General features: G+C 41.6%; 1 protein-coding gene across 2 annotated transcripts in view; it reads left to right on the forward strand.

Moving 5' to 3' along the window:
• Rrp6 (exosome component Rrp6) overlaps positions 1-27054 on the forward strand; it is a 72628-nt gene extending 45574 nt beyond the window's left edge. Inside the window, exons 9-15 of one of the 2 annotated variants that reach the window (XM_080286912.1) lie at positions 2908-3056; positions 4706-4868; positions 10254-10481; positions 12722-12883; positions 23012-23260; positions 24376-24744; positions 26734-27054. In XM_080286912.1, the coding sequence (XP_080143038.1) occupies positions 2908-3056; positions 4706-4868; positions 10254-10481; positions 12722-12883; positions 23012-23260; positions 24376-24744; positions 26734-26811 (1398 nt within the window). In that variant the 3' untranslated portion in view covers positions 26812-27054. The remainder of the gene's footprint in view (positions 1-2907; positions 3057-4705; positions 4869-10253; positions 10482-12721; positions 12884-23011; positions 23261-24375; positions 24745-26733) is intronic. The other variant, XM_080286913.1, reaches the window with a different exon arrangement.
• The last annotated feature ends 316 nt before the right edge of the window (positions 27055-27370 follow it).

Raw genomic sequence — 27370 nt, forward strand, 5'->3', positions numbered from 1 at the left:
TCAGCGTTTAAACTCCATTGATTCTTCCAATCTTTCTTCTGATGATTTGGTTGATATTTACAACCATATGTTTAGGTTAATTTCTGACCATTATTGTCCTGAGGTAGTAAAAACAATCACTGTACGTGATAATTCTCCGTGGTATGGTCCATCCATTAATTCTTTGCGTAGACAGCGTAGAAGGGCAGAACGTGAGTGGCGCCTGCAGCGGACCAAAGTAACTCGTTTGTGTTATGTTTTTGCGAGAAGAGCAGTCGTTCACATGGTAAAAGCCCAAAAGGCTAGGTATTATCAAAGTAAGGTTGATTCATGTGGTGGTGATAAAAAAAAACTGTCTGCAGTTGTGAACAATTTGGTTGGTCGGAGGAATGTAATTGTTAAACCAACTTCTGTATCTGATGCCCAGTTGGCTTCTGATTTTGCTTCATTTTTCACAAGTAAAAAATTCTCGCATAAGAAGTGATTTAGACAGCAGTTCTCCCAGTGAAGTGTACTCAGTTGACTTCCAGCCACGGTGCACCGATGATCATTTGCTTTCAACATTTCATCTGCTGGATGTAAACAAAGTCAAATGTTACATCAGAGAACTTAATAAAACATTTTGCTCACTCGATCCGTGTAACATGTCACAACTGCCTGATGTGTATGAGCACACCGCAGACTTTATCTGCAATATAATAAATAGATGCTTCATAGAAAGTAATTTTGTGCAGTCTGAGAAATGTGCTTTGCTTAGGCCCCTAATTAAGAAACCAGGCTTTGATGTCGAGAGCATGACAAATTATCGTCCCATCTCTAACCTGTCTTTTTTTATCCAATATTATTGAGCGGGCCATATTCGATCAACTCGTACCACTACTGGAACACAACAGAGTTGTTCCTGTTGTTCAGTCAGCATACAGAAAATATCATTCAACTGAAACTGCACTAATAAGGATTCAGAGTGACTTGGTGGCAAACACTTGTAGTGGGATGTCCTCTCTCCTAGTTCTGTTGGATCTGTCTGCAGCTTTTGATACTGTAGATCATAAACTATTGTTGGATGTTCTGTATTTTTATGGCGTTCGTGATAGTGCCCCTTTGCTCCTTAAGTCGTATCTGTTGGACAGATCTCAGAGAGTGGTTGTTGATTACGCCAGCTCTGATTCTGCTCCACTTCTATTTGGAGTCCCTCAAGGATCAGTTTTGGGTCCAATTCTATTTACTATCTACTCAAGTAGTTTATCGTCTCTACTTGATGCTCTTGATGTGTCCTATCATTTTTATGCTGATGACACTCAGCTGTATGTTAAGATGTCAGATACCAACGATACTAAGACAAAGTTTGAATCTCTAATGTCTGATATTAAGATTTGGATGGCTAAGAGGAAACTTAAGCTGAATGATGGTAAAACTGAGATCATCATCATCAGAGGAAACAGAAGGGGTGATGACACTGACAGTGCCCTGGCTTTGAACATTGGCATGTCACAGCTTCATCCAGTCAGTTGTGTTCAAAATCTGGGTGTTTATTTTAATTCTGAGTTAAATTAAAAAGAACATATTAATTAGGTTGTAAGAAGGTGTAACTTGCATATTAGAAGTCTGTACTCTGTGAGAAAATTCCTGAATAGACGGTGCCTCGTAACATTGGTCCGTGCAGTGGTCTTGTCTTGTGTTGATTATTGAAATTCACTGTGGGTTGGTCTTCCAAATAATATACTAACAAAAGTTCAGTCTGTGTTGAACAGGGCAGCACGGCTTATCTTCGGTCTCCCCCCTAGAACCTCAACTACCCCGTTTCTGATTGAGTTTCATTGGTTACCAGTAAAGGCCAGAATTAAATTTAAACTGTGTCTTATTACATTCAAGGTTCTTAAGTTTGATGAACTGAAGTATCTTGCTGAATTGTTAAAACTCCCTTCGGCACGCCTGGGTGTGATGTTACGCAGTGAAGATGATTCCTTGTGTCTTGATGAGCCAGGAGCCATTAACCAGTTATCTTTCTCTGATCGTTCTTTTGCGTATAGAGCCCCTAGATTATATAACAGATTGCCATTGTCCATAAGACAGCTCTCTACTGTTGAATCCTTTAAGAGACAGCTGAAAGCCTTTCTTTTTTTAATATGCTATGACCTGGAGAGAGATACTATGACGGATGATTATAGGGTTTAATTATTGCCACTTTCATGTATATATGATGTAGCTTGTATTACTGTATATACAAGAAATGTCACAATTCTTGTAATTGTAAAAATAATGTATGTGTGTTGAGCGCTAGTGAATTCCCAAAGGAAGAAGTGGCTCTTTTGAGAAACAAAAGGCCAGATTATTATTATTATTATTAATGGTCATATTCTAGGTGACAGAGGAAATTTTATAGTGCATGTACCACAGCAATTTAATCTGCATATAACACCTTTTTATCTTCATGTATTTTACTAAGGCAAACAGTGTCAGTACCGGAAAAAGTTAAGTAGCATAAAAATGAATATTGATGTATAATTTGTTGAATAAAGCACTTAGAAAAAGATGCTAAGAATTTTTATATGCCACCTATAATATGGCCCTAACTTTCACCCCTCCCAGTGCACAACTCTTCACATTATTCAGAGATTAGATATTGTGTTGTGATGTAAAGCTGGAGCCAGGATTCTGAGAGCTTGATTGGCAGGTGAATGAATGTGTGATCTTTTCAGTTGAACAGCCTTTGGTTAGCTTCTCCTGTCCGGTCTTATATTGGTTCTGTGAACCCTGCCTCATGCCATCCGAGGGTGGAAAAAGAGGTGTGAATGATGGTGATCATATGGGCTTCTGTAAGTATAGCTAGCATGGAAAGTGAGAAGTGGAAGAGGTGAAATAAAATGCCAACACCTGTCTCCATATGCAACTCTTCCCTCTTTAAACCATCCCTGTTCTTCCCTACAGAGATATGAAAAGCCGGTGGTGGATCGTGAGAGCCACATGAATCTGTACCGTCACTCACGGAAGACCTTCAACTCACGCCAGATGTTTGCACTGCGAGCACTTTACCTCTGGCGGGACAAAGTTGCACGTGAGCAGGATGAAAGCCAAGAGTGAGTATAACTGGAAAATAGTTTATCTTATTGTCTCTGTCTACCTACAATATCTTTATATATCCGTCTTCAGTATCTGTCTGTCTGTAACCAGACACCTTAATCTTGGTGAGGGTGGCCACAAGCAAATCACGTCCGTTTTGCACCATCCTCTTCAGTCCCGCTGCTTACCCCCATAATTCATATCACCCACATTACATCTCCACCCCATTCCTCTACGATATCTTCAGTTTCCCCATCCCTGGTGGGACAGAGTCGCACGTGAGGAGGATGAAAGCCCATTTTGAGTATAATGGAAGGATAGTAACCATAGATTGTCCATTACTGCACTGTACGTAAAAAAATGCACGTGTATTGACCATGTCCTTGTTCTTGTGCATGTACATTTTTATCTGAAAAATTTTGTCAGTCATATTTTAATGTTTTTTGTTTCTTTAGCACAAGGTGAGATGATGTATGAATAGATGACAACTTTTTCCAGGTAGTGCATCGTATTTGTAATAAGTATCTTTTCTGTTTTTATTGTTGCACAGCATTGCCAAGTCTCTTATTTGATTTTAAAGTTTGTGTATTATCAGTTCAGATTGCATTTTTTTCCCAATAATTTGTGCATATATACTGCATTTTGTTTTTTAGGCATAAGTTACCACATTTTTGTTTATTGCAGAATCTCTTAACTTATAGTATTTTTTCTTAAATTCACCATTTATTGTATCCCATCATTTCAAGGATACTGTGACAATTCCTCAAGTACTGTACATGGTTGTATATTTTCCCAGGCATTCATTGTAGCCTGAAACAAGTAGTATGCAGAGTGTCAGCGTTTATAATTTTTAGCTCTTGTTGGCCAGCATCGTGTTGCCCTTATTATTAGTTGCATTTTCTTTCTTTCCTTCTTTTTCTGAATCTCTCTCTCTCTCTCTCTCTCTCTCTCTTTTTTTTTTTTTTTTTTTTTTTTGCCAGATTACCTCTTTCTTGTGGCTGACGCTAATTATTTCTCATATATTGTACAATATTTTTAACAGGTTCTCATTTTACTTTTATCAACCAGATACAGTATAGGAAATGAGAATAACATGACATGATGGTACATGCAGTAATGCCACTTTAGATCTCTGTCTGTGGCTCTGTCATGTAGTGTTGATTATGGATTAACTGTTAGTAGTAGTAGTAGTAACAGTAGCAGTAGTAGTAGTTAGTAGGTGGTGGTAGTAGTAGTAGTAGTAACAGTAGCAGTAGTAGTAGTAGTTAGTAGGTGGTGGTGTCCACCATTTGTTCATTTAACATAACAGTGCCTGTAGGTGACTCTGTACTGAGTAAAAACTATATGTTTTCAGTGCATATTAGGAAACTATTCAGCATACATGAGTGGGTCACCTTGCAACCAAATCCTTGGGGCCTGAGAGAGAGAATGTTACCCCTGCCTCTATCTCTCTCTCACAAGAGAGATCATAATCTTAGATATGGATCCTGTGCCAGTCCAGTGGTGATGACAGTGATGATGATGATGATGGTCATGTCTGTTCTCACATGCTACTCCAGATAACTAATTTTGCACGCTTTTTGTTGTTTCTTGCTCAGACCCACCATAAATATGACAGCTTGAGTAAATTCAGATGATGATGATGATGATGATCCCATCTTCGCAGATATGTTTTGCCAAAACACATGCTGCTACAGATAGCTGAAGTTCTACCAAAGGAGATGCAAGGAATCTTGGCGTGCTGTAACCCCATCCCTCCATTGGTGAAGATAGAGCTGCTCACCCTACACAACATCATCAGAGAGGCTAGGGAGCAGCCACTTCTTGAGGTGAGAAAAAATGCACTTTTATTCTACACCACCCCCTTGGAAAGGAATGACTTCACAGAGTGGCATTGACATATCCATGTGGCTTTGCTGCCCAGTTATAAAAATGTCTCATCTCACTCCCTACTGCCGTAAAGGAAAGTGGTGCACTGAAGGGAAAGGACAACCTAACCAGTTCAGATGAGCCTTGGTCATCAAGAATAGCAAGAACTACGTCTACAAAGAAACAGAAAATAAGCCACTTCCCAACACAACACAGAATTTATAATGTGCCAAAAAATTATACAATAGATGCATGATTTAACAAATTCCAATGTAACAGAAGCCTAAGGTGACAGAATTTTTTTTTTCCGGTATTTCTACCCTATTTAACGGAAAATTTCTGTCAAATTGAGCATAATTCCGTTAAGGAAATTCCATACACAATAATGCATTTCTGGGGGTATTGGGTTCAGACTGCTGAGTGTAACGTTAAGAGTTAGCTTAGTTTGCTAGCTTTGGGTTGGTTTCAAGGATTTAGCGGAAAGTAGCTTGAAATACCAGAAAATTTTTCCCTATATTGAGCCTTGGTTACTGAACCCGATTTAGCTGAAAATTTGAGATAACGGAATGGGGGTTGGCTGATTTAGTTTGTTAAATCAAGTGTCTAATGTACTTACCTGACTAGGTGGTTGATGGTTGTACAGATGCTTAGATGATGGAGTTTTAAGGGCAACTTAACATACTGATGTGAGGCACAGTGTGACATGAAAAGTCAAGAATAAGAGCAGTGGAGATGGGACTGTTGAGGAATGTTTGTGGAGTACAGAGAGTGGATAGGATATGGAATAATATGATTCGTAAAAGATGCGGAGTGAGGAAGTCTGTGGACACCAGAATCGAAGAGAGTGTACTGAGATGGTTTGGTCATGTGGAGAGATTGGATGAAAATAGAGTGGTGAAAAAGGTATATCTGAGTGAATTTGAAGATGGGAGGAGTCAAGGTATATCAAGAAGAAGGTGGAAGGATATGATGGATGTATTTGTGAGGAAGAGAGGTATGGAAGTTGGTGAGGCTAAGGGACTGACAAGAGACCGAGCTGGCTGGATGAATTTTGTGCAGAGAATCGCATAACCAGGAATTTGGTATCCCTTTTTAACATAACAGCATTCAGAATGACTCTTATCAGATAGGTATATGTGAAGCTGCAGAACATGCTGAAATTTTTTTTGCCTATCTGATGGAGCCAGGATTCTATGGGCTTGAATGATGAGTGAATGGAAACATGGCCCATTGAATTGGGCACACTTGGGCTGTCTGGACATTGCTACTCCTCACCCTGCCCTTGGGTGGGAAAGGAGGTCCGGATGATGATGATGATGATGATGATGATGATGATGATGATGATGATGATGATGATGATATATATATATATATATATATATATATATATATACACAGTAGAACCTCTTTGGTCCGGACCCCGTTAATCCGGATTTCTGTTAATTCGGACAAAATTTAAAAATAATTAATTCCAAAAATATGTTGAAAATAATTCTAAAGTCATTTTCAGTATCAGTGCGGAAAGCGATCGTCACTTGTTTAGTCTCAGATCATGCTAGGTCGTAACATGGGTGCCTGTTTAAACACATGCTAGCATTCATTCCATCATCTAGTTTACCGACCATTTATATTTTTACGCCGTATTTCAAAAGTTAATCCTCCTTACCGTGCCCCCTAATGCAAGTGTAGCTTCTGCAATGAATAAAGGTGTTAAAAGGAAGCATGTAACACTAAGTATTGCAAGTAAAGTGAAAATACTGGATAAACTAGAGGCTGGTGTTCCTGCAGGAAAACTCTTGAATGAGATTACCCTGATGGTCTGGACAATCTGCTAATTCGGACAACCCTTCCCCCCGTATTGTCCGAACTAGAGAGGTTCTACTGTATATATATACACAAATTCCCTGTAACATAATATTATTATGTCACAGGGAATTTGTATAACCAGTGATTTTATAAAATCCGTAGGGAATTTGCGAAATGAGTTTGAATTAGGATTGGTTAATTAAGGTTGGGTTAATTTAGCCTGTGGTGTAGGTTTATATCCAAGGAATGGTTGGGGTAATATTGCTCACGTTATGTCACTCAGGGATGAGTGAGGCTGGGCACTCTTTTTTCAGGACCAGCTTGCCTAGGCCTGGGCCTTTATGCTCCTCATGGGGCAACACAGGTTTAGATGATGGATGGATGGTTAGGTTAGGCTGGAATAATCTTGGTTAAGTTTAGGTTAGGTCAGGGAATTTATATGAATGCATAAGATAACTTAGCAATTATATAAATTAACCTAACTAAACCTAGCCTAACCTAACCTAACTTAACTAACCTAGCCTAACCTAACCTATCCTACACTTAGATTATCCCAGCCTAACCTAACTTCAGTCTAAATTAACCTAACCTTAAGTAACCCATCCTAATTTAAACTCATTTCACAAATTCCCCAGGGATTTCATGAAATCACTGGTTAAACAAAGTCCGTGTAACATGTGCATGATAAATATTTCTGAATGTGCTCTGTAATTTGAATGTCATGGAAATGGCAGGCACACACATTAATAATGAGTTAATGGAAACTATTTCAGAATTTCATCCATTGTTTTTAAATGTGTTAATCAGAGTGTGGGCCATATAACTAGACAGACTGTTGATTGGTTTTCCCACTTCATTGTTTTCCCTTTTTTCACTTTCTGGGCCCAGCCCTCTGCCCATCCTTAGGAGGGGGTAGGAGTACAAGATGATGATGATGATTATGGTTTCCAGATGTAAAGATTGGGAAATATTGGTACTTTTGGGAAGCATCGCACACATTTAAGCTGTATTTAAAGGGCAACTGATCTGCTGGTCCAAGAAACACTAGTTGTCACTGGAGAAGTGATCCTTTTGCAGTGTGGGATGAAAGTGTATGTAGAATTATGGTTTGCCCATTCCTCTCCATCCTTCTTTCCTTCTATCCACTTCTGTCTTTCTTTCCTTCATTCTTTCCTCATTCGTCTGCCTATGGGTGACTTTACACTCCCTCTTCTGTCTTTCTTTCCTTCATTCTTTCCTCTTCCTTCTGCCTGTGAGTGACTCGACAGTGAGTGACAAACCAAATGGTTTCCTGTACACCAAAACCATTTACTATGCTGGGTGGTAACCATATAACCAAATTTTGGCGCCTGGTGGTTTAGTGGGTAATTATGGCACTCCAATTGGATTGAGCCGGTGAAGTTTTATATCCAAGGAGTGGTTGGGGTTTATTTCTCATGTACAGTAATGCCACGCAGGGATGATTGAGGCTGGTCACTGTCATCTTAAATGTCAGGACCAACTTGCCTCGCCCTGGGTTCCTAAGCTTCTCATGGGGCAGCGTAGGATTGGATGATGAATGAATGAAAGAATTATGGTTTTCTTTCATCACTGTGCAGTATTAAAGGAATTCAGTTTTGGTCATTAATATTCAAACTTTCTAATTACTGACAGGATAATAAAAGTGTGTTAAATGACACAATAATTTCTTGCATAAAAAGAATTGTGTGGTGTAAATTAGTAGTCAGTCCTGTGATGAAGAAAGGAACCCGTACTAACAGAGGAAAACTCAACAAACATATTATCAATGCTGTGCTGGGAATCAAATGTGGGCCTCTTAGATAAGAGCCAGGCTTTCTTCGACTGTATCACGAACAGGTAAAAGTTGTCTCACATTGTCACTTACTTGTTACCAAGATACCCCTACCTCCAGTGTGGGCCTGAAAGGGAAAAGACAACCCCTTGGCACTTGGGCAAGTAAAAGCTTTTAATCGTACCCAAAAGCACATTTGGTGAACCCGAAGAAATCTGTATTAACACAGGAAAAACCAACTGACACATAGCCAGTGCTTGGCTGGCTTTCATTTGAGAGACCTGGGATTGATTCCTGGCACATTATTGGTAATACAGTATATTGGTTGATTTTCCTGTGTTAGTACAGGTTTCTCCCATCATACTGACTTACCAGATATCCTGTGGGTAAGATTAAAAGTTTCTACAGCCCTGAGTGCCAGGGGGCTGTCTTTTCCCTTTGAAATCCACAGGGTAGGTTGGGGATACCTTAGTTACAAGTCTGTGACAAGGTGAAGCAACTTGTACATGGTTGTGGTACAGAAGAAAGCTGGCTGGCTCTCATCCGAGACACCCAGGTTTGATTCCCAGCACAGTTGTTGTTGATCAGCCTCAATCTCTCTGGGTGAACAGATCCATCAACCGTTTGCAGGCAACCGCCCCTAACAGGATTGTCCCATTCAGTGAACCAGTATTCCCTCGCGACTGACAGCACCTCACCACAGTGAGGCGCAAGGAATAGTTTGAAGGTTTGGTTCCTGGATGGACACCACACTCAGTGCCTCACCACAGTGAAGCACAAGGAATAGTATGGAGGTTTGGTTCATCTATGGATGCTGCATTTGAGTTTCTCCACCCAGTTGACAAGGGTGCCATAGCAGGCTCCACATCATCTCGTAATTTGGTTGTATGGTTACCACCCAGCTTGTAAATGGTTTCTGGGGTTACGGGAAATCATTAATCTTGTCAAAGTAGAGTCACCTGAAGTTGAAAGAAGAGTAAGAAAATGTGATCAGAAGGAAAGGAAATTGAAAGAAAGGAGGGCAGACACAGATAGAATGTGAAAGGGGAAAGAAGAAGTAGGCAGCTCTACATTAAGTGGGTAGATGATGTGTAAGTCAGTCCCATAATACTGTGTACGTCCTTTATTACTACTTTCAGGGTGTAAAGGGACCTGAAGCTAGACTACTGTACTCCAAATCACATACAATTAGAAGAATGACATAGCTCCCATATGAATAATTATTGAAACATGCTTATAGAGGAGGCTTAGTGGTTAGAGCACTCTAGTCAGAGTCACAGTCTAGCTGTGCACATGTGATCAATCCATAAGATGTGACAGAGGGATTATCAGTCTTATAATACTATCAAGGTAAGTGAGCTGATCACCTTTCCTTAAATGTATTGGACAATGGTAGCCTAGCCTTGGGGCCCCCTACACCTTAGAAAGAGTAATATGAGATTGGTTGTTGCCAGTTTTTTTGTAGAATTATAATAGCAGTAGTAGTAATAGTAGCTTGAAGTTTATTTGAATCATGAACCTGGTGAACTGCAGAATGAAGTTGCCTTTCTACTGCAGCCTACCATCCTCCTCCTTTTGGGAGATGGGGGGGGTTAAGGATGCAGGGGTGTTTGTATAAGCAAGCAGCTCAACTGCCCAGTGATATCAGTGCCACTTTGTGAAGGCACCCTTCACCAGCACCAGAGTTACAGTGATAAACATTGATAAATTTTGAGGTGCATAATAATTTCTCTGCTTTCTCACACAGATCAAGGCCCTGAATCTAGTCCAGCAGTTTCCAGCCAACATTGAAGAGTTGCATACGGAGTCAGACCAGAGTCTCACGTGCAAACATGACCTCTCTCAGTGTGACGAGAACCCCACAGACCTTCCCTGCCTCCTCAACACCAAGACATCTCAGTTCAAGAATTCTGCATCTTCATCCAACCCCAGTGTGCCAGTTATGCGCTCATCAAAATTACTTGGATTGACACAGGTATAGTCCTTGTACCTTAACTTGACTCAGATTTTCATCCTTTCATGGCTTGCTTCATGCAGCACAGTGGCAGCATAATACAAAACTATAGCTCTACATTCCCTCCATAGCACTTCATCATGATTAGCATCATATAGTAGTGTTAGTCCCTTGTTACAGCTCAGTTTTGAAGATGGAGAGGTGGCAATTGTAGGCCAATAGAGAGTAAAAAGGGTTTAGTGTGTCTGTAAAAGTATTATTTCCAATGTATTTCAGTCCCCATTACAGTACTGTTTCTCATGTATTTTAATGAATAACTGGTATTATTTTATAATGAGCTGATAAAGAAGATTTTATTTTATTTTATTATTATAATTATTATTATTATTATTATTTTTTTTTTTTTGTAGAGTGGTAGAGTGTTGGTTAAGAGAGGTAGAGAGGGTACAGAGGGAATGATTGGTGATGAGCAGTGTGGTTTTAGGAGAGGTAGGGGATGCATGGATCAGGTGTTTGCTGTGAGACAGGTGTGTGAAAAGTATTTGCTGAAAGGCAAGGATGTGTTCTGGGCATTCATGGATTTAGGGAAAGCGTATGATAGCAGTGATAGGGAAGCTCGGTGGACTGTTTTAAGATAGTATGGATTAGGTTGTAGGCTGTTAAAAGGAGTGAAAAGGTTTTATGTAAATAGTAGAGCATGTGTAACAACGGGAAATGCTGTGAGTGATGGGTTTCCTGTGGGAGTGGGGCAGCGGCAGGGATGTGCAATGTCACCTTGGTTGTTAAGTCAAGAGTGAGAGAGTGGAAACAAGTTATTTGAGAGGAGCATGTGGAGTTACATGGAGAGAGACTGACAAATGAGGAAGTGAAGGAACGTTGTGGTGTGGATGTGGATGTAACAGAAAGTGTTATGAGAAATACAGTGAGGTGGTTTGGCCATGTGTAGAGGATGGAGAGCGAGAGACTAATGAGGAGAGTGTATGCGAGTGAGGTGGAGGGGGGGAGAGGGAGGGGGAGGCTGAGGATGAAATGGAGTGGAGAGGTATATGAGAGAGGGGATGTGAGCTGGGGGGAGGGCAGTGAAATAGTGGGGGACTGGGGGATATGAAGGTGATTTGTTTGTGGCCCTCCCTTATGGGATTAAAACATCTGGCTATAGATAGATTATAACTGTCCTGCATGGGACAATATACCATCCGCCTTTCCCCCTAATTAGTCTGTTACAACAAGGTCTCACTGTGGTAATCTATAACCCTTTCAGTCCCGTAATGTCTTTTCAGGTATTCTTCTTGCTACCCCCAGATGATTTTGGTATTTTTTTTTTTTTTAGTTTGTAGTGATGGTGATACATCACTTAACCCACTCACAATCTGGTTTCTCTCCTTGGTCTAAATAAAATTGTATGATGTTAGCAGGGATATAATAAAAAAGTAGTGTACCCTCACACAATGCGAGTTTATGGGCGACAGAAACCCTCGCTTTCTATGATTTCGCATGTGTGAACCAGAGAACTTAAGGGGAAAATGGTTTACCGGTATGGTGGACAGCCCACCCAGAGCTTGGTCTTCGGGTCCCCTTCCAGCCTACTCTACTCTGCTAATACTTTGTCTAATAGTACTTCTACTGTAGTTGGACCAACAAATAAAACAAGAAATTGAACACCCTGTACCTTTACTTAAGTGACTTCTGGGCTTGTTAAGAAGGGAGGGGGATGGGTATCCGAGGCTCTACTCTTGTCCTGCGGGGTGGTGCACCCTGTCACTCTCACTGGTACTGCTGAGGTCTCCTAGAGGTGATTTAAAGCTTTCAAAGTCAACAGCTGAGACCATGATGAACAGGTGGGTACTGCTATGATGCTAAAACGGACCACAGGATGCAGATAGCTGGCCAGCCACCCGCCATTTTGAATTTGGCTCATTTCGAGTCACCTGCCTTCGTTTGACTGACTCGCATTGTCCAGCCCAACACTCATAGTAACGGCGGAAGTCCATTTTTGCCTTGGAATCATGCAGCCGATTCGCATGTTGGGAAGTTTGATTTGCAGATTTTCACATTCAATAAAAACAAGCATTTTCCGGGTTGACCTCGCATCGTAGGTGATTTGCATTGCTTGGGGATGCACTGTACAACAGATAATATAGTAATAACCATTCCTTTATTACCACCTGTAATAGTATTCTTATTATATGGGAGGAGATGTATGGATGATGGTGATGATTTATTTATTTTTTTTTACTTATTTAAATATCATTGTATTTCAGAAAGACCTTAAAAAATCATATGTCTCACCCCTGGATGCAAGTCAGATGTTCATGAGTCCCTATGAGAGGTACGTTGCCTATCAAGAAATGAAGCCGCATCTAGAAGGAGACAAAGAGAAGAATAAGGAGGTTAACGTCCAAGACCTAGAGAGAGTGAACAGGGTAAGTGAACCAGACATTGCAAATTTTTTTTCCTGTTATCTGGTGATAGATCTGTTGTATAGTTGTTGCAAGAAAGGAACACCTTTACATAGTCCCACCAATAAAACCATAAACACCCTTCAGCTCCCTATCCTCCAAAAGGAGGATGGTGGACTGCAGAAGAAGGACAGCTTCACCCTGCAGTTCACGTGATCACATCCAGATGAGCCCAGGACCACAGCATTCCTATGTATTGAAAAATTGTCTACTGTATTCAGAGGGTACAGCAGTTTTGACCTAACCTGGACTTTCTTCTGCTATGGGATGAATGGAAATGAATAATCTGCCTGTGTAGCAATGGTCACTTGGATGGTGTGTGAATGAGTACATGGTCCATTTCACTGGCCATGTGTTATTGCAGTGGAATTTCCTAAATTGTGGTATTGCGAGACTGGGCACATGCCACAATTTGGAAATAACTAATCTTGGGGGGAAAATTACATATGAGTCTGTCATTTTGGAAAAGTTGCCCCCCTTACCTCCAGACTACATCAAACTAGTCACCAGCGAACACTAACAACCTGGAAAAGAAATTAATAAAACATTTAATGGAAATGAACAATATAGTAAGATTCCTACCCAACTTTAACTGACGACATTGCTTGAATGGACAGAGGAGGGGGAGGGGTTCCTCCTTATTACATCTAACTTCTGGCTGTAAGTTAACACTGGCTTCTTCTTCATCATCTTCCCCATTCTCAAAGAAGTTGCAGGCTTAGGAGGGTTACGATTGGCCATGATAACACTGGGCAGGTGGAGGAAACATGGGGGGAGGGGGATCCTCTCTTACGCCACACTGGAACCACCCTCAGTCAACAGAGAGGAGACAATGCATGAGCATGATCAGTGTTGCCAGGTCAGTGGGTGCTGTTGGTGTCCAGTCCATCCCGAAATGGCACCCAAATAGCACCCAAACTGTCATTTAACTCAAGTACATTTGTGATTAAAGGTTCCTTGATACTATTTGTTATTTATTGTGAGTCACATGGAGAGAGGGTGACAAATGAGGATATAAAGGAGCATTGTGGTGTGGATGTGGATGTGATAGGAAGCGTTAGGAGGAATACACTGAGGTGGTTTTGCCATGTGGAGAGGATGGAGGGTGAAAGACTGATGAAGAGAGTGTATGTGAGTGAGGTGGAGGGGGGAAGAGAGAGGGGGAGGCCAAGGATGAGATGGAGGGATAGGGTGGAGAGGTATATGAGAGGGGGGGGTGAGTTGGGAGCGGGGCAGTGAAATGGCGGGGGGCAGGGTGACGTGGAAGCGATTTGTTTGTGGCCACCCCGAACGGGATTGAGGCATCTGGCAATAGATAGATAGATAGGCATTTGTGATTAAAGGTTCCTTGATACTATTTGTTATTTATTGTGATTTTATCCTGCATTTGGACTTTTAAGTGCAGTACTGTTAATCGTCACAGCCTTCTTCCCATTCAACAGTCTTAGGGAATTCCAGAAAATTAGGTTGCCAGTACAGTGCTAATGTCCATCACTGATCGTCATCATCATCATCCGGATCTCCTTTCCCACCCTAGGGCAGGGTGAGGAGTAGCAGTGTCCAGACGGCCCAAATTTGCCCAGTCCAATGGACCACGCTTCCATTCATTCATCATTCAAGCCCCCGGAATCCTGGCTCTATCGGATACGCCAAAAACATTCACCACATTCTGTTGCTTCACATAATCGTATCTGACAGAGTCAATCCAGACGCTGCCATGTTAAAAAGGGGTGCCAAAAATCCCTGATCATGCACTTCTCCTCACAAAATTCATCCATCCAGCTCGATCTCCTGTCAGTTCCCTAGCCTCACCGACTTCCAAACCTCTCTTCCTCCCACATTCATCCACCATATCTCTCCATCTTCTCCTTGGCCTACCTCACCTCCTCCCTCCTTCGAATTCACTCAGATATACCTTTTTCACCACTCTATTGTTATCCATTCTCTCCACATGACCATACCATCTCAGTACACTCTTCAGTTCTGGTGTCCACCGACTTCCTCACTCCACATCTTTCACGAATTACATTATTTCGTTTCCTATCCACCCTCTGTACTCCACATACATTCCTCAGCAGTCCCATCTCCATTGCTCTTACTCTTGACTTTTCATTTTCATGCCACACCATAGTCTCACATCCATATGTTAAAGTTGGTACTAACACTCCTTCATGTAAGCCTCGTGCAGCTGCAACACTCAAGCCTCTGTTTCTTATCAAGATCTTCATTGCACCAGCTACTTTTCTTCCTTGTGTCACTCTGCTTTCAACTTCTTTTGCATATTTTCCTCTCTTTTCGATCACTGTACCCAGGTATTTGAACTCTCTCACCAATTCCAGTCTCTCTCCATTCACTGTTACATTGTGCTGGGAGTCACCTTCTGTCTCAATAACCATCATTTAACTCTTTTCTACATTTACTCTCAAGGAACGACGCTTACAGACATCAGCAAAACTCTGCACTAGCCTACCAAGTTCTTGTCCGGTACTTGCAAGCAGTACTGCATCATCAGCATACAACAAATTTGAGATATTCAGTCCATGGTCATTCATTACCAGCGCCATCCTTCTCTCCATTACTCGTGTTTTTACTTCTCTCATCACCCCATCCATATACATATTGAACAACCATGGGGACATCACACAACCTTGTCGCACGCCCACACTGATCTTGAACCATTCACTTAGATGCCCATTAACCCTTACACATGCATCACTACCATCATAAAAACTCCTGACAGCACCTAGCAGCTTACCCTCTACACCGTACATGCGCAAAACTTTCCACAGTCCTTCTCTGTCCACTTTGTCATATGCTTTTTCCAGATCCATGAATGCCATAAACACCTTATGGTCCTTCTCACAAGCTTTCTCTGCTATCTGTCTCACTGCAAATATTTGGTCCAAACATCCTCTACCACTCCTAAAGCCACCCTGTTCATCACTTACTAGGACTTCTGATCTACTTTCTCTATGATAATTCTTCCATATACCTTCCGTACCACACTCAGGAAGCTTATGCCACAATAATTCTTGCACTCAATTCACTTACCTTTATTTTTGTACAGGGGTACAATCACAGCCTTTTTCCACTCTGCAGGCACAGTTTCACTCATCCATGCCTTCTTACATATCTCCAACAAGCACTTCATTCCATTCTCTCCACTACACTTAACCCCTTAAGTCTTAATCGCATCAATTGATGCGATTTGAGTTTTATGCCAAAATGCCTAATCACATCAATTGAATGCGGCCTATAAAAAACTGCGGAGCTCTTGTTCCACACCGATTATGACGTACATGGCTTCAGGCCAATGAGAACTCACCCCTGATGTGGCGTGAGGGGGGATCGGACCAACCTGGGGGGTGGGGGGGCACACCCCATTCGGCCTCCTCCATGCCACCCTCTACTCCACTCCCTCACGCCCTCCTTGTCCCCCATCACTCTCCCACTCCTCCACGCAACTGCATCTATCATCCCACAGCAACCTGCGTCCCTTCCCACCCTCCCTTGCCCCTCCTCCCTCTCTGCTAGCCTCGCCCCCCCCCCCCAAACCCCACTCCATCTCTCCCTCCTTGTCCCTCACTACCCTTCCAGCCCCCAACAGGCCCCCGAGTGTCAGGGCCTGATGAACGTACCTGTTTCATATTATTTCTACTTCTTCCCAAATTTTTACACCTCACTCTGTTCATTTCTCACATCGTACCTACTACTTTCTGTACATATGTAGTTGGAGAATGCTGTATGTTGTACTACATACAACACATCTTATTACATTTTTTTTCATTCTCCCTACCTGCCCAGATTAGCACCTCTGAGTAGTGTCCGTCTGTGTTAGTTTTCGAAAGACTATGTGTCCTTGTAGGGCTGCTCCCTGCACCTGTTTCATCTCCCCACACAAACAAGCACACCTGTTTTCATGGCTGGTGTGATAAATTCCAATGAAATGGAGAGTTTCCACAAGAGAATTTGGTTGTTGCCGAAACTGTAATGATAAGTGTGATAAAGTGTAATGATAATGTGATAATTGTAATGGTGTTATAAATGTGTAACGAGAAGTTGGAAGAGTAAAAAGAGAAATTGGAAACAAATTATTACTTTTTTTCCTTTCTTATGCATGCATTTATAGCATTATTCAACTTTATTTTGATGTCCTTGATGGTTATAAACATTTATATATGTCTCTGTTAGTTTTGGAATGACTCTGAGGCCTTGTAGGGCTATTCTCCACACCTGTTTTATCTCCCCACACCTACAAACACACCTGTTTTCATGGCTGGTATGACAAATCCCATTGAAATGGAGGGTTTCCACGAGAGAATTTGGTTGTTGCCAAAATTTTTGTGTTCAAGTACCACCAAGGCCATGTAGGCCTACTCCCCACACTAGTTATCTCCCCACACCTACATACACACCTGTTTTCATGGTAGATGTTACAGAACACACTGAAGGGCTTTCTTTTCATGGGAAAAGCTGGTTATTTCCAACCCCCGTACCTATAGGCCTACTCTCCACAGCCCACTTTATCTCCCCACAGTCTAGCAATCTTCCTACACCTACATACACCAGTTTTCGTTGTTGGTGTGAAAAAACAATTTGAAATGACCTTTTCAATAAGAAAAATAGATAGTTATCAAAATTTTCATGTTTTTGATTGTTTTTGAGGGGTAACTATCATAAACTTTTTTTTAATTTGACGCGCGATTGTGCGGTAACCACTAGGCCTACGGGGGTATGGATTGCATTGTCAGGTATGTAAATTCTTCCTCTTTAGCCAGAACACAGTCAATTTGCCCTTGGTAAAAGTCGCCAAAACACCCCCGAATTGCGGTTGTGGGAGGTACCCCGCCTGAAACAATTGCGGTCTTAAGGGGTTAAACATCTCTGCATACACCTCATCAACCCGAGCTGCTTTCCCATTTTTCAGCCGCTTCACAGCACTCGTCACCTGTGCTAGTGTCACGTCTCCTGACACTGCATTCCTTCTCTGCACCCCCCCAAAACCAATCATGTTTACAGCTGCTCTGCTCTCTCTGTTCCCATTCATCAGGCTTTCCAAATATTCTTTCCATCTGGTCCTTACTTCATCTCCATGGGTTAATAATCTACCACCTGCATCCTTCACACCATCCCATTTCTTTCTGCTTTCACTTCTACATTTCTGCACCTCTTTCCAGAATAACTTTCTATTTTCAGAGTAGTTCTCATTCATTTTTCTTCCTAGATCCTCATTTACCTCCTTCTTTTTCTTCATCACTAGTCTTTATGTGCTTCTTGGTCTCAACATATTCAGTTCTTATTTCAACTGAACCCCTATCCTGTAACCACTTTAGCCACTTCTTCCTCTTTTCCTCCACCACTCTCTTTACCTCCTCATCCCACCATGCTGTACCTTTCTTCTTTGTTTTTACTCTTGCCACACCACACACCGCTTTAGCATTCCTAATTAAGCAATCTCTATATGCATTTCACAGTCTGTCCAGATCCATTTCATTCCAATTCAGTAATTCTAACTCGTCCTCTACTTTGGTCCTGTATTCGTCTGCCATCTCTTTGATCCTCAGCTTCTCAACTTTCAGTCTTTCTCCCTGACTGCTCCTCTCTCTCCTGATCCACCTCACTCCTCTCAGCTTGATCCTGCATACCACCATCATATGATCTGACAGACCTCCACATCGTCCTCTCACAGCCCTTGTATGAGCAACCATTCCCATCATCGACCTCTCTGCGAGCACGTAATCAATCAGGCTTCTTTCAACACGATCCTCATTCCCTCTATACTATGTATAGTTATGTGCATCTCTGTGTTTGAAATATGAGTTACAATTACACAACCTCCTCTCCTGACACATATCCTTTAGTCTCTTCCCATTATCATTTTCTCCTGGTACTCCATAACAACCCATTGTCATCCTCAGGACCAGTGCCTACTCTTCCATTCATATCCCCCATCACAATCACTTTATAGCTCCTGGGCATTGCTCCCACTACTTAACCCAATTCATCCCAAAACCTGTCTTTCTCTCACTCCTGTCCTCACATGGTGCATATGCTACAATCACTGCCACTTTCACCATCTCAGACTTGAACTTGACATACATACACCTCGAGCTAACACATTTATAGTCTCTCATTCCACTCTGCCACACCTCATTCATCAACAATGCGACTCCTTCCTTGCATCTTCCTCGCCCATTCATTCCCGATCTTACACATTTCACACCCTCCCACTCCTCCACTTCGCACCCTTTCATCTTCATTTCACACAGTGCCATCATGGCATATCTCACACTCTTGAACACATTCACCACTTCCACCGTCTTGCTTTCCGCATTCACACTAATCACATTGCACATGGCCACACGAGTCTGCCCATTTGGTTGGGGCCCTGTGCAGATATTGGACACTCCGAGGCTGTCTGAAACGATTGCCATGATTAAGTGATTTTGGATAGGGGAATCTGGGGGACACTTAACCCTGCCAAAATCCCCGGTTATATGGTTACCACCCAGCATAGTAAATGGTTTCTGGGGTACAGGAAACCATTTGGCTTGTCACTCAGTGTAGAGATCATATGGCACCTCTACACTGAGTGAGTGGATGATGGGTGCCCCCACGTACCACTCCATCACTGATGTGTAATACAATTAGCACCAGAGTTATAATGACCACACTGTACCCTCCCTACCCCCACCGTATCTATCACTTCGTCTGAAGCCCTCACTCCCTTTACCATATTGGTCCAGCACAACCCTGATCCCATAATTACTAACAGTGCAAAGTTATCTCCCTATGCCCCATCCTTTCTCTCTCTCTCTCTCTCTCTCTCTCTCTCTCTCTCTCTCTCACTCACGTATGCACACACACACACACACACACACACACACACACACACACACACACACACACACACACACACACACACACACACACACACACACACACACACACACACACACACACGGGTCAATCAAGGTCAGGTCAGGTGGAGGTGCTAATTAGCTGAGGCTTCACAGTGTCTGGAGGGATGGTTGAGTAAGGAATACTGGGCCATACACCATGTCTTTTTACTTTTTTATATGAATACCATATCCATAACACAAAATTACCAATACACTCTTAATTATTTTCACCATTGCCCAAAAAGGCACAGTGCATAGCTGTTCAAATTTAAGCATAAATCACCTTCCAAAGTCACCCAAACTGGCTCGAAATGTGCGCACCTAGTTACACTGAGCATGAGCCGGCCGGTGGGGCTCTCGCACGTGCACCCTTCATACTTGATGTGGGAGGAAAGCGTTGTGATTGGCTTAGAGTAAGTGCTATGCTTGAATATGATTGGTTTAGTAAGTAACAGAGACGTAATAGAAAGAGAGACTGGACAGCCAACATTTCAGCTGCTTGCTGATTGGTTGGCTGATGTGTTGGCATTTTGGTGAAGATGCCTCATAGCCCGGGTGCTGGCTGACTGCATGTTTGTCTAAAAATACACAATGTCACCTGCCTTGATACATGATTGGTTAATGGATGAAATAATGCTTTAATTGTAGTATGTTTTGTCAATTTCAGCTACTGAAGATTTCCATTTTGATTCTCATCTCTACACATGTAAACACCAAGTTAATTGCTGAATTATATTGCTGACAAAGCAAACTGTTGGTAGCTGCAAAATGGGAGGTGGTGTGTTCATTTACTGGTGCTTTTTTTGTCTTTATTAATGGTTTGATTGTGCTGCATTTAAGTGCAGTAACACTGATGGACCTTCTATGCAAGTTTTCCAACTCCCTTGCGATCCACCAAGAAGGAAATTATGGGATATTAGGTGATGAGAGCAAGCTGGCCTTTTGAGTGAGTGTTGTTGGCTTTGCAAGGCAAGTTTTATTTGGCCCACATCCACATAGGGAGGTAAGCCTAGATAATATCCCAGTGGACACCACTTTACCACTGGTATGGATATCAAGCAGAACAACAATCTTTAAATTCAACCAAAACTCCATCAAAGTTAAAAACCACAGACAAAATAAGTAAACACTGGTGGTGCAGGTCGATTTAGCATCGTCTGACTTACCTGATACAAAGAGGAAAATCTCATTTTATACTACTTATTAACTCCTAGACACTGGGAATGGTTTGGGCCCAGTCACCTCCTCCCTGTGGCGATATTTCCCAAAATAGCCTTTTTACAAACCTTCATATCTGGGAAAGTATAGCAGTTAGAGAAACAGTTTAAAGACCATATTACTCACTAACTCTTCTTCTTGCAAGTGAAAGCATCCCCAGGTCTGCAGGTGGCCGTGTCGATGAGTAAGGACGTGAAGAAGATGAGTAACTTCTGGTGCTCAAAGCAGGATGTGTTTGTGCATGTGCGTGTGGCCCTGACTTTGGCTTCGCTTTCAGCGTGATAACTTCTTCACTGCTAGATAAAGTAGACACAGTCGCGTCCGAGGCATGCCCTATGGCACTATCACTGAGCCCTTTCCTAGTATCCTTGGGCAAAGGCTTGGCAGGGGTGGATGAGGCAAGGGGTCATCATGAAGCGAGAACAGAATTGGGCGTGGAGGTTTCAGAAAACATTGCTCAGCACCTTGCTAAATCACAGAGAAGACCTAGGTGCATTTGCGTTAGGTGGCGGGAGTCTCTCCATAATCTTTGGTGACGAGATCAGATGGCAACCAGTTCAAACTGTGGCGGGATTGTACTTGTGGTTCTTCCTGTCACCCAGCTTTCTCCAGCCACCATTTTTGCGGGAGCTATATCCGTCCCCCAGCTCTTAGGGGTTAAGAAACCACCATTTATGCAAACATAGCATAACAGATGTTTAAAAACGCATTGGAAAACCTTCACTTTCGAGTTTGCAGTTGCGAATTAGCCATAATTTCTGCTAATTACTGATAACGCAAACTGTTGTGTGACGTTGCTGCATATTATGAATCCGCTGTTTAGAAGTGTGTGATTTAGGAGATTCCACTGTAATTGTCCCTCTTTAATGCTTTCTCTTGCCATGTTTCTGGATCCTGCCTTATTCCATTCTTAGGTGGAGAAAAGAGATGATGATGTAATAAAAAAAATAATAATGATAATGGTGATAACAAGGCATTTGTAATGATTCATCTTTACCCTAGCATATAATAGTACAAACAAAATCATCTAAGAAAACTGGAGATTTTAGGGCAGCTTTTGATGTAATGCTGCCTACTTCTTCCTTAGCCTTTATCACTCTTTTTCTGTGCCTGGCTTCCTCTCTTCCTATTTCTCCCATGTTTCCTTTCACTTCTTATTGCTTTTCTTTCCTTTACAGGTGGCTTTACACTGAGTGACAAGCCAAATGGTTTCCTGTAAGCTAAGAAACCATTTACAGCGCTGGGTGGTAACCATATAACCAAACCATACGTGCTCCCTACGTGTCAGCAAGTGGGTTGGCGGAGGGTTAGTGCCCCTCCCCGTAAAACAAATAACTCAAAGTCAAATGGCCACCCCTTACGAGATTATGGCGTCTGGCAATAGATAGATAGATTCTGTAATTAGGTGATTTTTTTTTTTTTTTCTGTTAAATAATGTTGTCAAATATGCATTTATGTATGTTTTGTATATTCTAGTTTTTTTTTATATGCATTAGTTTAGTTTTCACTTTATTTAATGTCAATGTGTTGCAGATATCTTTCATCCCTAATTTTGAACATGATTGTGAGCACCAGCAAAATTCCACAGTCAGAAATGGCACTTTGAAGGGGGGGAGGGGGGGAGCTGAAGGGGGGGAGGGGGGCAGCTATCCATTTATCATACCATCAGTTATTGCCCCATCAGGAATGTATTGCTGTTAATCACCAAGCACATGATCCAGGAGAGGGACTTGGTGGCACAGATATGACTGAGTGGCTGTGCTGCCTTGTTATACAAACATCCCTCAACTCCCTATCCCATCCATAGTTGCTGGAGAAGGGCATCTTCAGCCTTTCATTCCACGTGGTTCATGTTCAGATGATCCTGAAGCCACAACATAAGCAACAACCAAAAACATATTAATTTTCTCATATAAATACTGATACTGTACAGTATTGATACTCCATATTATAACACCTCTTAATGCCACAGGTAAAAGAGATGTTCCTCACTCTGACCAACAACACACCAGTTGAACACAAAGAAATTTCAAGAGAGGCCACAAACCACGAATTAGGAACAGAAACCCAAGTGATAGCAGAAGGATCCTTGCTTCAGTTTGACGGTGAAAACTTACAGCGCCAAGAACAGGAAAAGCAAGGGCAGGATGAAGCTGCAGAACACACTAAGAAGAAGAAGAAACAGAACGCACGGCATCAGAAGTTTGTTATGAACGAACAGGTGAGGCCGGGCCACCATTGACTGGGAGGTACTGGCATTAGAGTGATGGGTGACTACAAGCTAGGTAACAAGCAACACAATCATTACTGTAAGGCAGAAGTCTACCCATAAGTAAATAAAATCAGAGTTAAAGCTGAGACTCTCACATTGTTTCCAATCTTACTATGCATTTTAGATTTCTTTTAGGATTTGAGAGCAGCTCTAGGAGTGGCATTGTCCATGTGTCATTTGCCAGTGGAGGTGCTTTGCTTCTGTAAACTTGAGTAACTTTAGTGAAGCTCCATGGTAAGGCTCTGAAGCTTTTGCTTCTTACCCAGAGAGTTTAGGGACTCGTAAAGACCTATATTAGGGCCTTGAGGCTACCACATCTATCTTGCACTTTTGCAGTTGTTTCCCATAAGTTTCCAGAAACTGTCGGGAAGTAATAAATGGTAGCTAGCTTTGTTACATAATTTAGTTTGCAGTTGATAGAAAACATCAGCTAGAGTTACCATGGCTTACCTCAGTATGGGGATTCCATTGGAGTACATATGACATCATTGGGTTGATTGATTAGGTAAAGGAATTGTTGGTCAGTTAGTTTCCACATATACAGGCAATCCATGTTGTAATGTGGTGCCTGATAATCTAGTTGTTTGAACACCCAGTCATACTGATGGCCTTGCGTAGGTTCAGCCCCTAAGCTGTGATTGGAGGTTTTTCAGTCGTGTAATGCCATCAAGGAAAGTCAGCAGGCCATCTACCCTCAGATATCACAACTTTTTTTTTTGTATAACATACTGTTAAGTTAGAGAAACTGCCGTATCACCTTTATAGGTAACTATGGAATTTTTAAGACTCAGGCTACAGTGACTCATTGTCAGCTGAATCAAATCTTATGGCAATAGCTGAAATAGAATGCTGTAATAGGATTGTATGACCCCGAGAAGGTTAATGATACCATCATTAATACCCTAAGCCTCATATGGCTCTTATCTGAGTAAAATTGCCTGGTGTTGGTGGAATAAAATATGAAAGCTCTTTTCTTGTCATCCTTAATGAGAAAAGAAGGCCATGTTATGATGATTATTGTGATGGTGGTCGTGATGATAATGACTGTCATTCTTTTTTCACAGATTAAAAAGACTAGAGGAAATAAGTCAGTGAAAAGAAAGTCAGATGGGGAAGGAAAGGAAGGTGAATATCCACATAAAGCACAAAAGACAGGGGCAGAAGAGGAAGGCAAACAGCCTGAAACAAAAGAAGAAGAGGCACAAGAGAATGAGAATGCAGAGGATACCAAGAATGAGAACACAGAGGATGCCGAGAATGCAGAGGACAGTGATAATGCTGAAGAAACTAAGGATACACAAGAAGCTGGGAATGCAGAGGGAACTAGTATCCAGGGTTTCGATTACAATGCAGCAGATTTCTCCATATTCCTGAAGGCACAGAGAAAACTCCAGGACAGTAGGCAAAAGATCAGGGAGAATTTTAAAGGAAAGGTAAGAATAACGTGGATTCCAGGGACTTGAGTTGTGAATTCTTTTCTATGGTTCTTTCACTTTAACTTGACCGATATTTGTCCCTTTGCAGCATGTATGTCGCAAGTCGGTGGCAGACCAAGACACTACTGTGGCTGTGTATCCTTTTCATAGCACTTCTTGACTGCCACCATTTTCTAGTGTCAATTTCATGTTATACTTCCACATTCAAGATGGAAGGATGACATTTTTGTACCTAGTTAAAACTGAACAGAATATACTGTACAGTAGGTGTATAATTGCAGGAATGACTCGGACATGTAATACTGTATTTCATCTTCTGTTACTTTTATGTCAGATCATGTTTAAATTTATGAGCGCGTTTTGCACTCACAGTTTCATTTAGTAACTAATTTTTATGGTTGTATTGGTGGGGGCGCTCACCATCCACTCACTCGATGTAGTGCTGCTCTCAGGTGCCTGTCCTTTCCTCTCTTCCTTCCTTCTTTCCATCCTTCCTCTCCTTCTTTCCTCCATTCCTTCCTCTTCCTTCCATCTATGGGTAACTCTACGCTGAGTGACAAGCTAAATGGTTTCCTGTACACCAGGAAACCATTTACTGTGCTTGGTGGTAATCATATAACCAAATTATGGCACCTGGTGGTTTAGTGGGTAATTAAGGCACTCCAATTGGATTGAGCTGGTGCAGGTTTTTATGCAAGAGGTGGTTGGGTTTAATGGCCACGTAATGTCTCTCAGGGATGAGTGAGGCTGGTCACTCTCATCTTAAATGTCAGGACCAACTTGCCTAGTCCTGGGCTGCTATGCTGCTCATGGGGCAACAGTGGATTAGGTGATGAGTGAATGTATTTTAAGTGGTTTTGGATATTTCATAGCACCTTTTCCTAAGTGTGATTATTCTTCTTATTACATTCCAGTATCCTTTTGTACAGTGTGTTATTAATGCATGCGCTGTCAGTATTAAAGTAACCTAAGAAAAGATATATAGGCCCTTGTTTAAGTTTAATATGGAAAATATATTTATAGGGAATAGTTACTACAAAGCCTCATATGATGCTATGTGGAGTGCAGACCCAAGAGTCAATTCCTATCACTGGAAACCTACATGCTTGCATCTTTATCATCTCTCTTATGCAGTTTATGGCTGTGTTCTCTGACCTTTTCCTTTGATGGGAAAAGAGGTGAGGATAATGATAATGTTGCCCACTTGACCTATTTGCAGGTGCTGTGCTGTTTCTTGTCAATTTCTGTCCTTCCATTTAGACACTTGTACAACATTGTGGTATCTCCACTGTTTCTTCCTAACTCCACTGAACACAAATTCAGTCTTTTGCAGCCTGTCTCTGCAAATTAAATCCCTCGTGTTAGGGACCCATCTTTTTTTTGGGTGGGGGAGGGAGGTTCTGTTCAACTGTACAATATTCAGTTGTTGGCATAATGAGTGTAGTAATTATACTGCTTACTGTATCTTCATATATTGGTATGTATCTAAATACTAAACGCTGTTTTCATATTTCTTGCTTTTTTATCTGTAATGTCTTCAGATAACAAGCTTAGTTTTTAAAGATCCTTTTCATCGTCTTGATTTTTGTATACAATACTGTTTGCGTTTAGTTTGTGTTCCAGTTTTTACTTTCCCATTTCACTGTGCATGATGCTGTTAGTGCTCCTACTTTAATGCTTTCTCTTTTCTTGTTTCTGGATCCTTCCCCACCCATTAGTGCTGGAAAGGGACACCTTCATGTGGAAACAGTATAACCAGGTGGCAGTAATGCCCAGTTATGAACATTCTTCATCTCCTTCCCTTCCCATCAAAAAGAGCATATGGACCACAGAAGGGTAACTTTGAGCTCCAATCTACTAGGCTCACGTTCAGATGAGCCTGGGGCAACAACAGCAAATAATAACCTCACCCTTTCTTAAGGCTGGAATAAGGGTTGGGATGATGATGAAGATAATGATGATGATGCATTTGTGCACTTCCCACAGGGCTCCAGGAGTCGGAGGGGCAAAAGCAGCATGAAGTCATTCACCTGGGGCGGTAAATCCGATAAGAGTAAGCGGTAACCCTCTTAGGAGTTTGTGAACATTACCAGGGCTGACTCACAGGCTTGTATCATCAGTGGCATTGGAGACTTCATATCATCTCTTCACTAGCGATTTATTTTGCATATTACACATAAACATTGTCTGTTATTCATATTGTTTTTATATCAGCTTAGTTGACATTAGTAGCATACAAGTGGATATTGAGGTGTAATGTGCAGCGTAAATCACTAAAGAAGAGTGTTACAAAAAAGTAATCTTTTATTGTTATTATTATTACGGTATTATTATTATTATTATTATTATTATTATTATTATTATTATTATTATTATTATTTTTACCTTGGGTGGGAAAAGAGGTCCGGATGATGATGGTGATGATGATGATGATGAAGATTATTATTATTATTATTATTGTTATGAATGGTGAATGATTGGAAGTGTGGCACATTGGTTTGGGCTGTCTGGACATTGCTACTCCTCACCCAGCCCTAAGGTGGGAAAAGAGGTCCGGATGATGATGATGCTGATTATTTACCATCATGTCCAGTAAAAAACTTCCATTGTTCCCTTTAACCCT

Source organism: Coenobita brevimanus, chromosome 115 (genome assembly GCF_032717465.1).
Source record: "Coenobita brevimanus isolate Jiangsu-jjx chromosome 115, ASM3271746v2, whole genome shotgun sequence".
Taxonomy (NCBI): domain Eukaryota; kingdom Metazoa; phylum Arthropoda; class Malacostraca; order Decapoda; family Coenobitidae; genus Coenobita; species Coenobita brevimanus.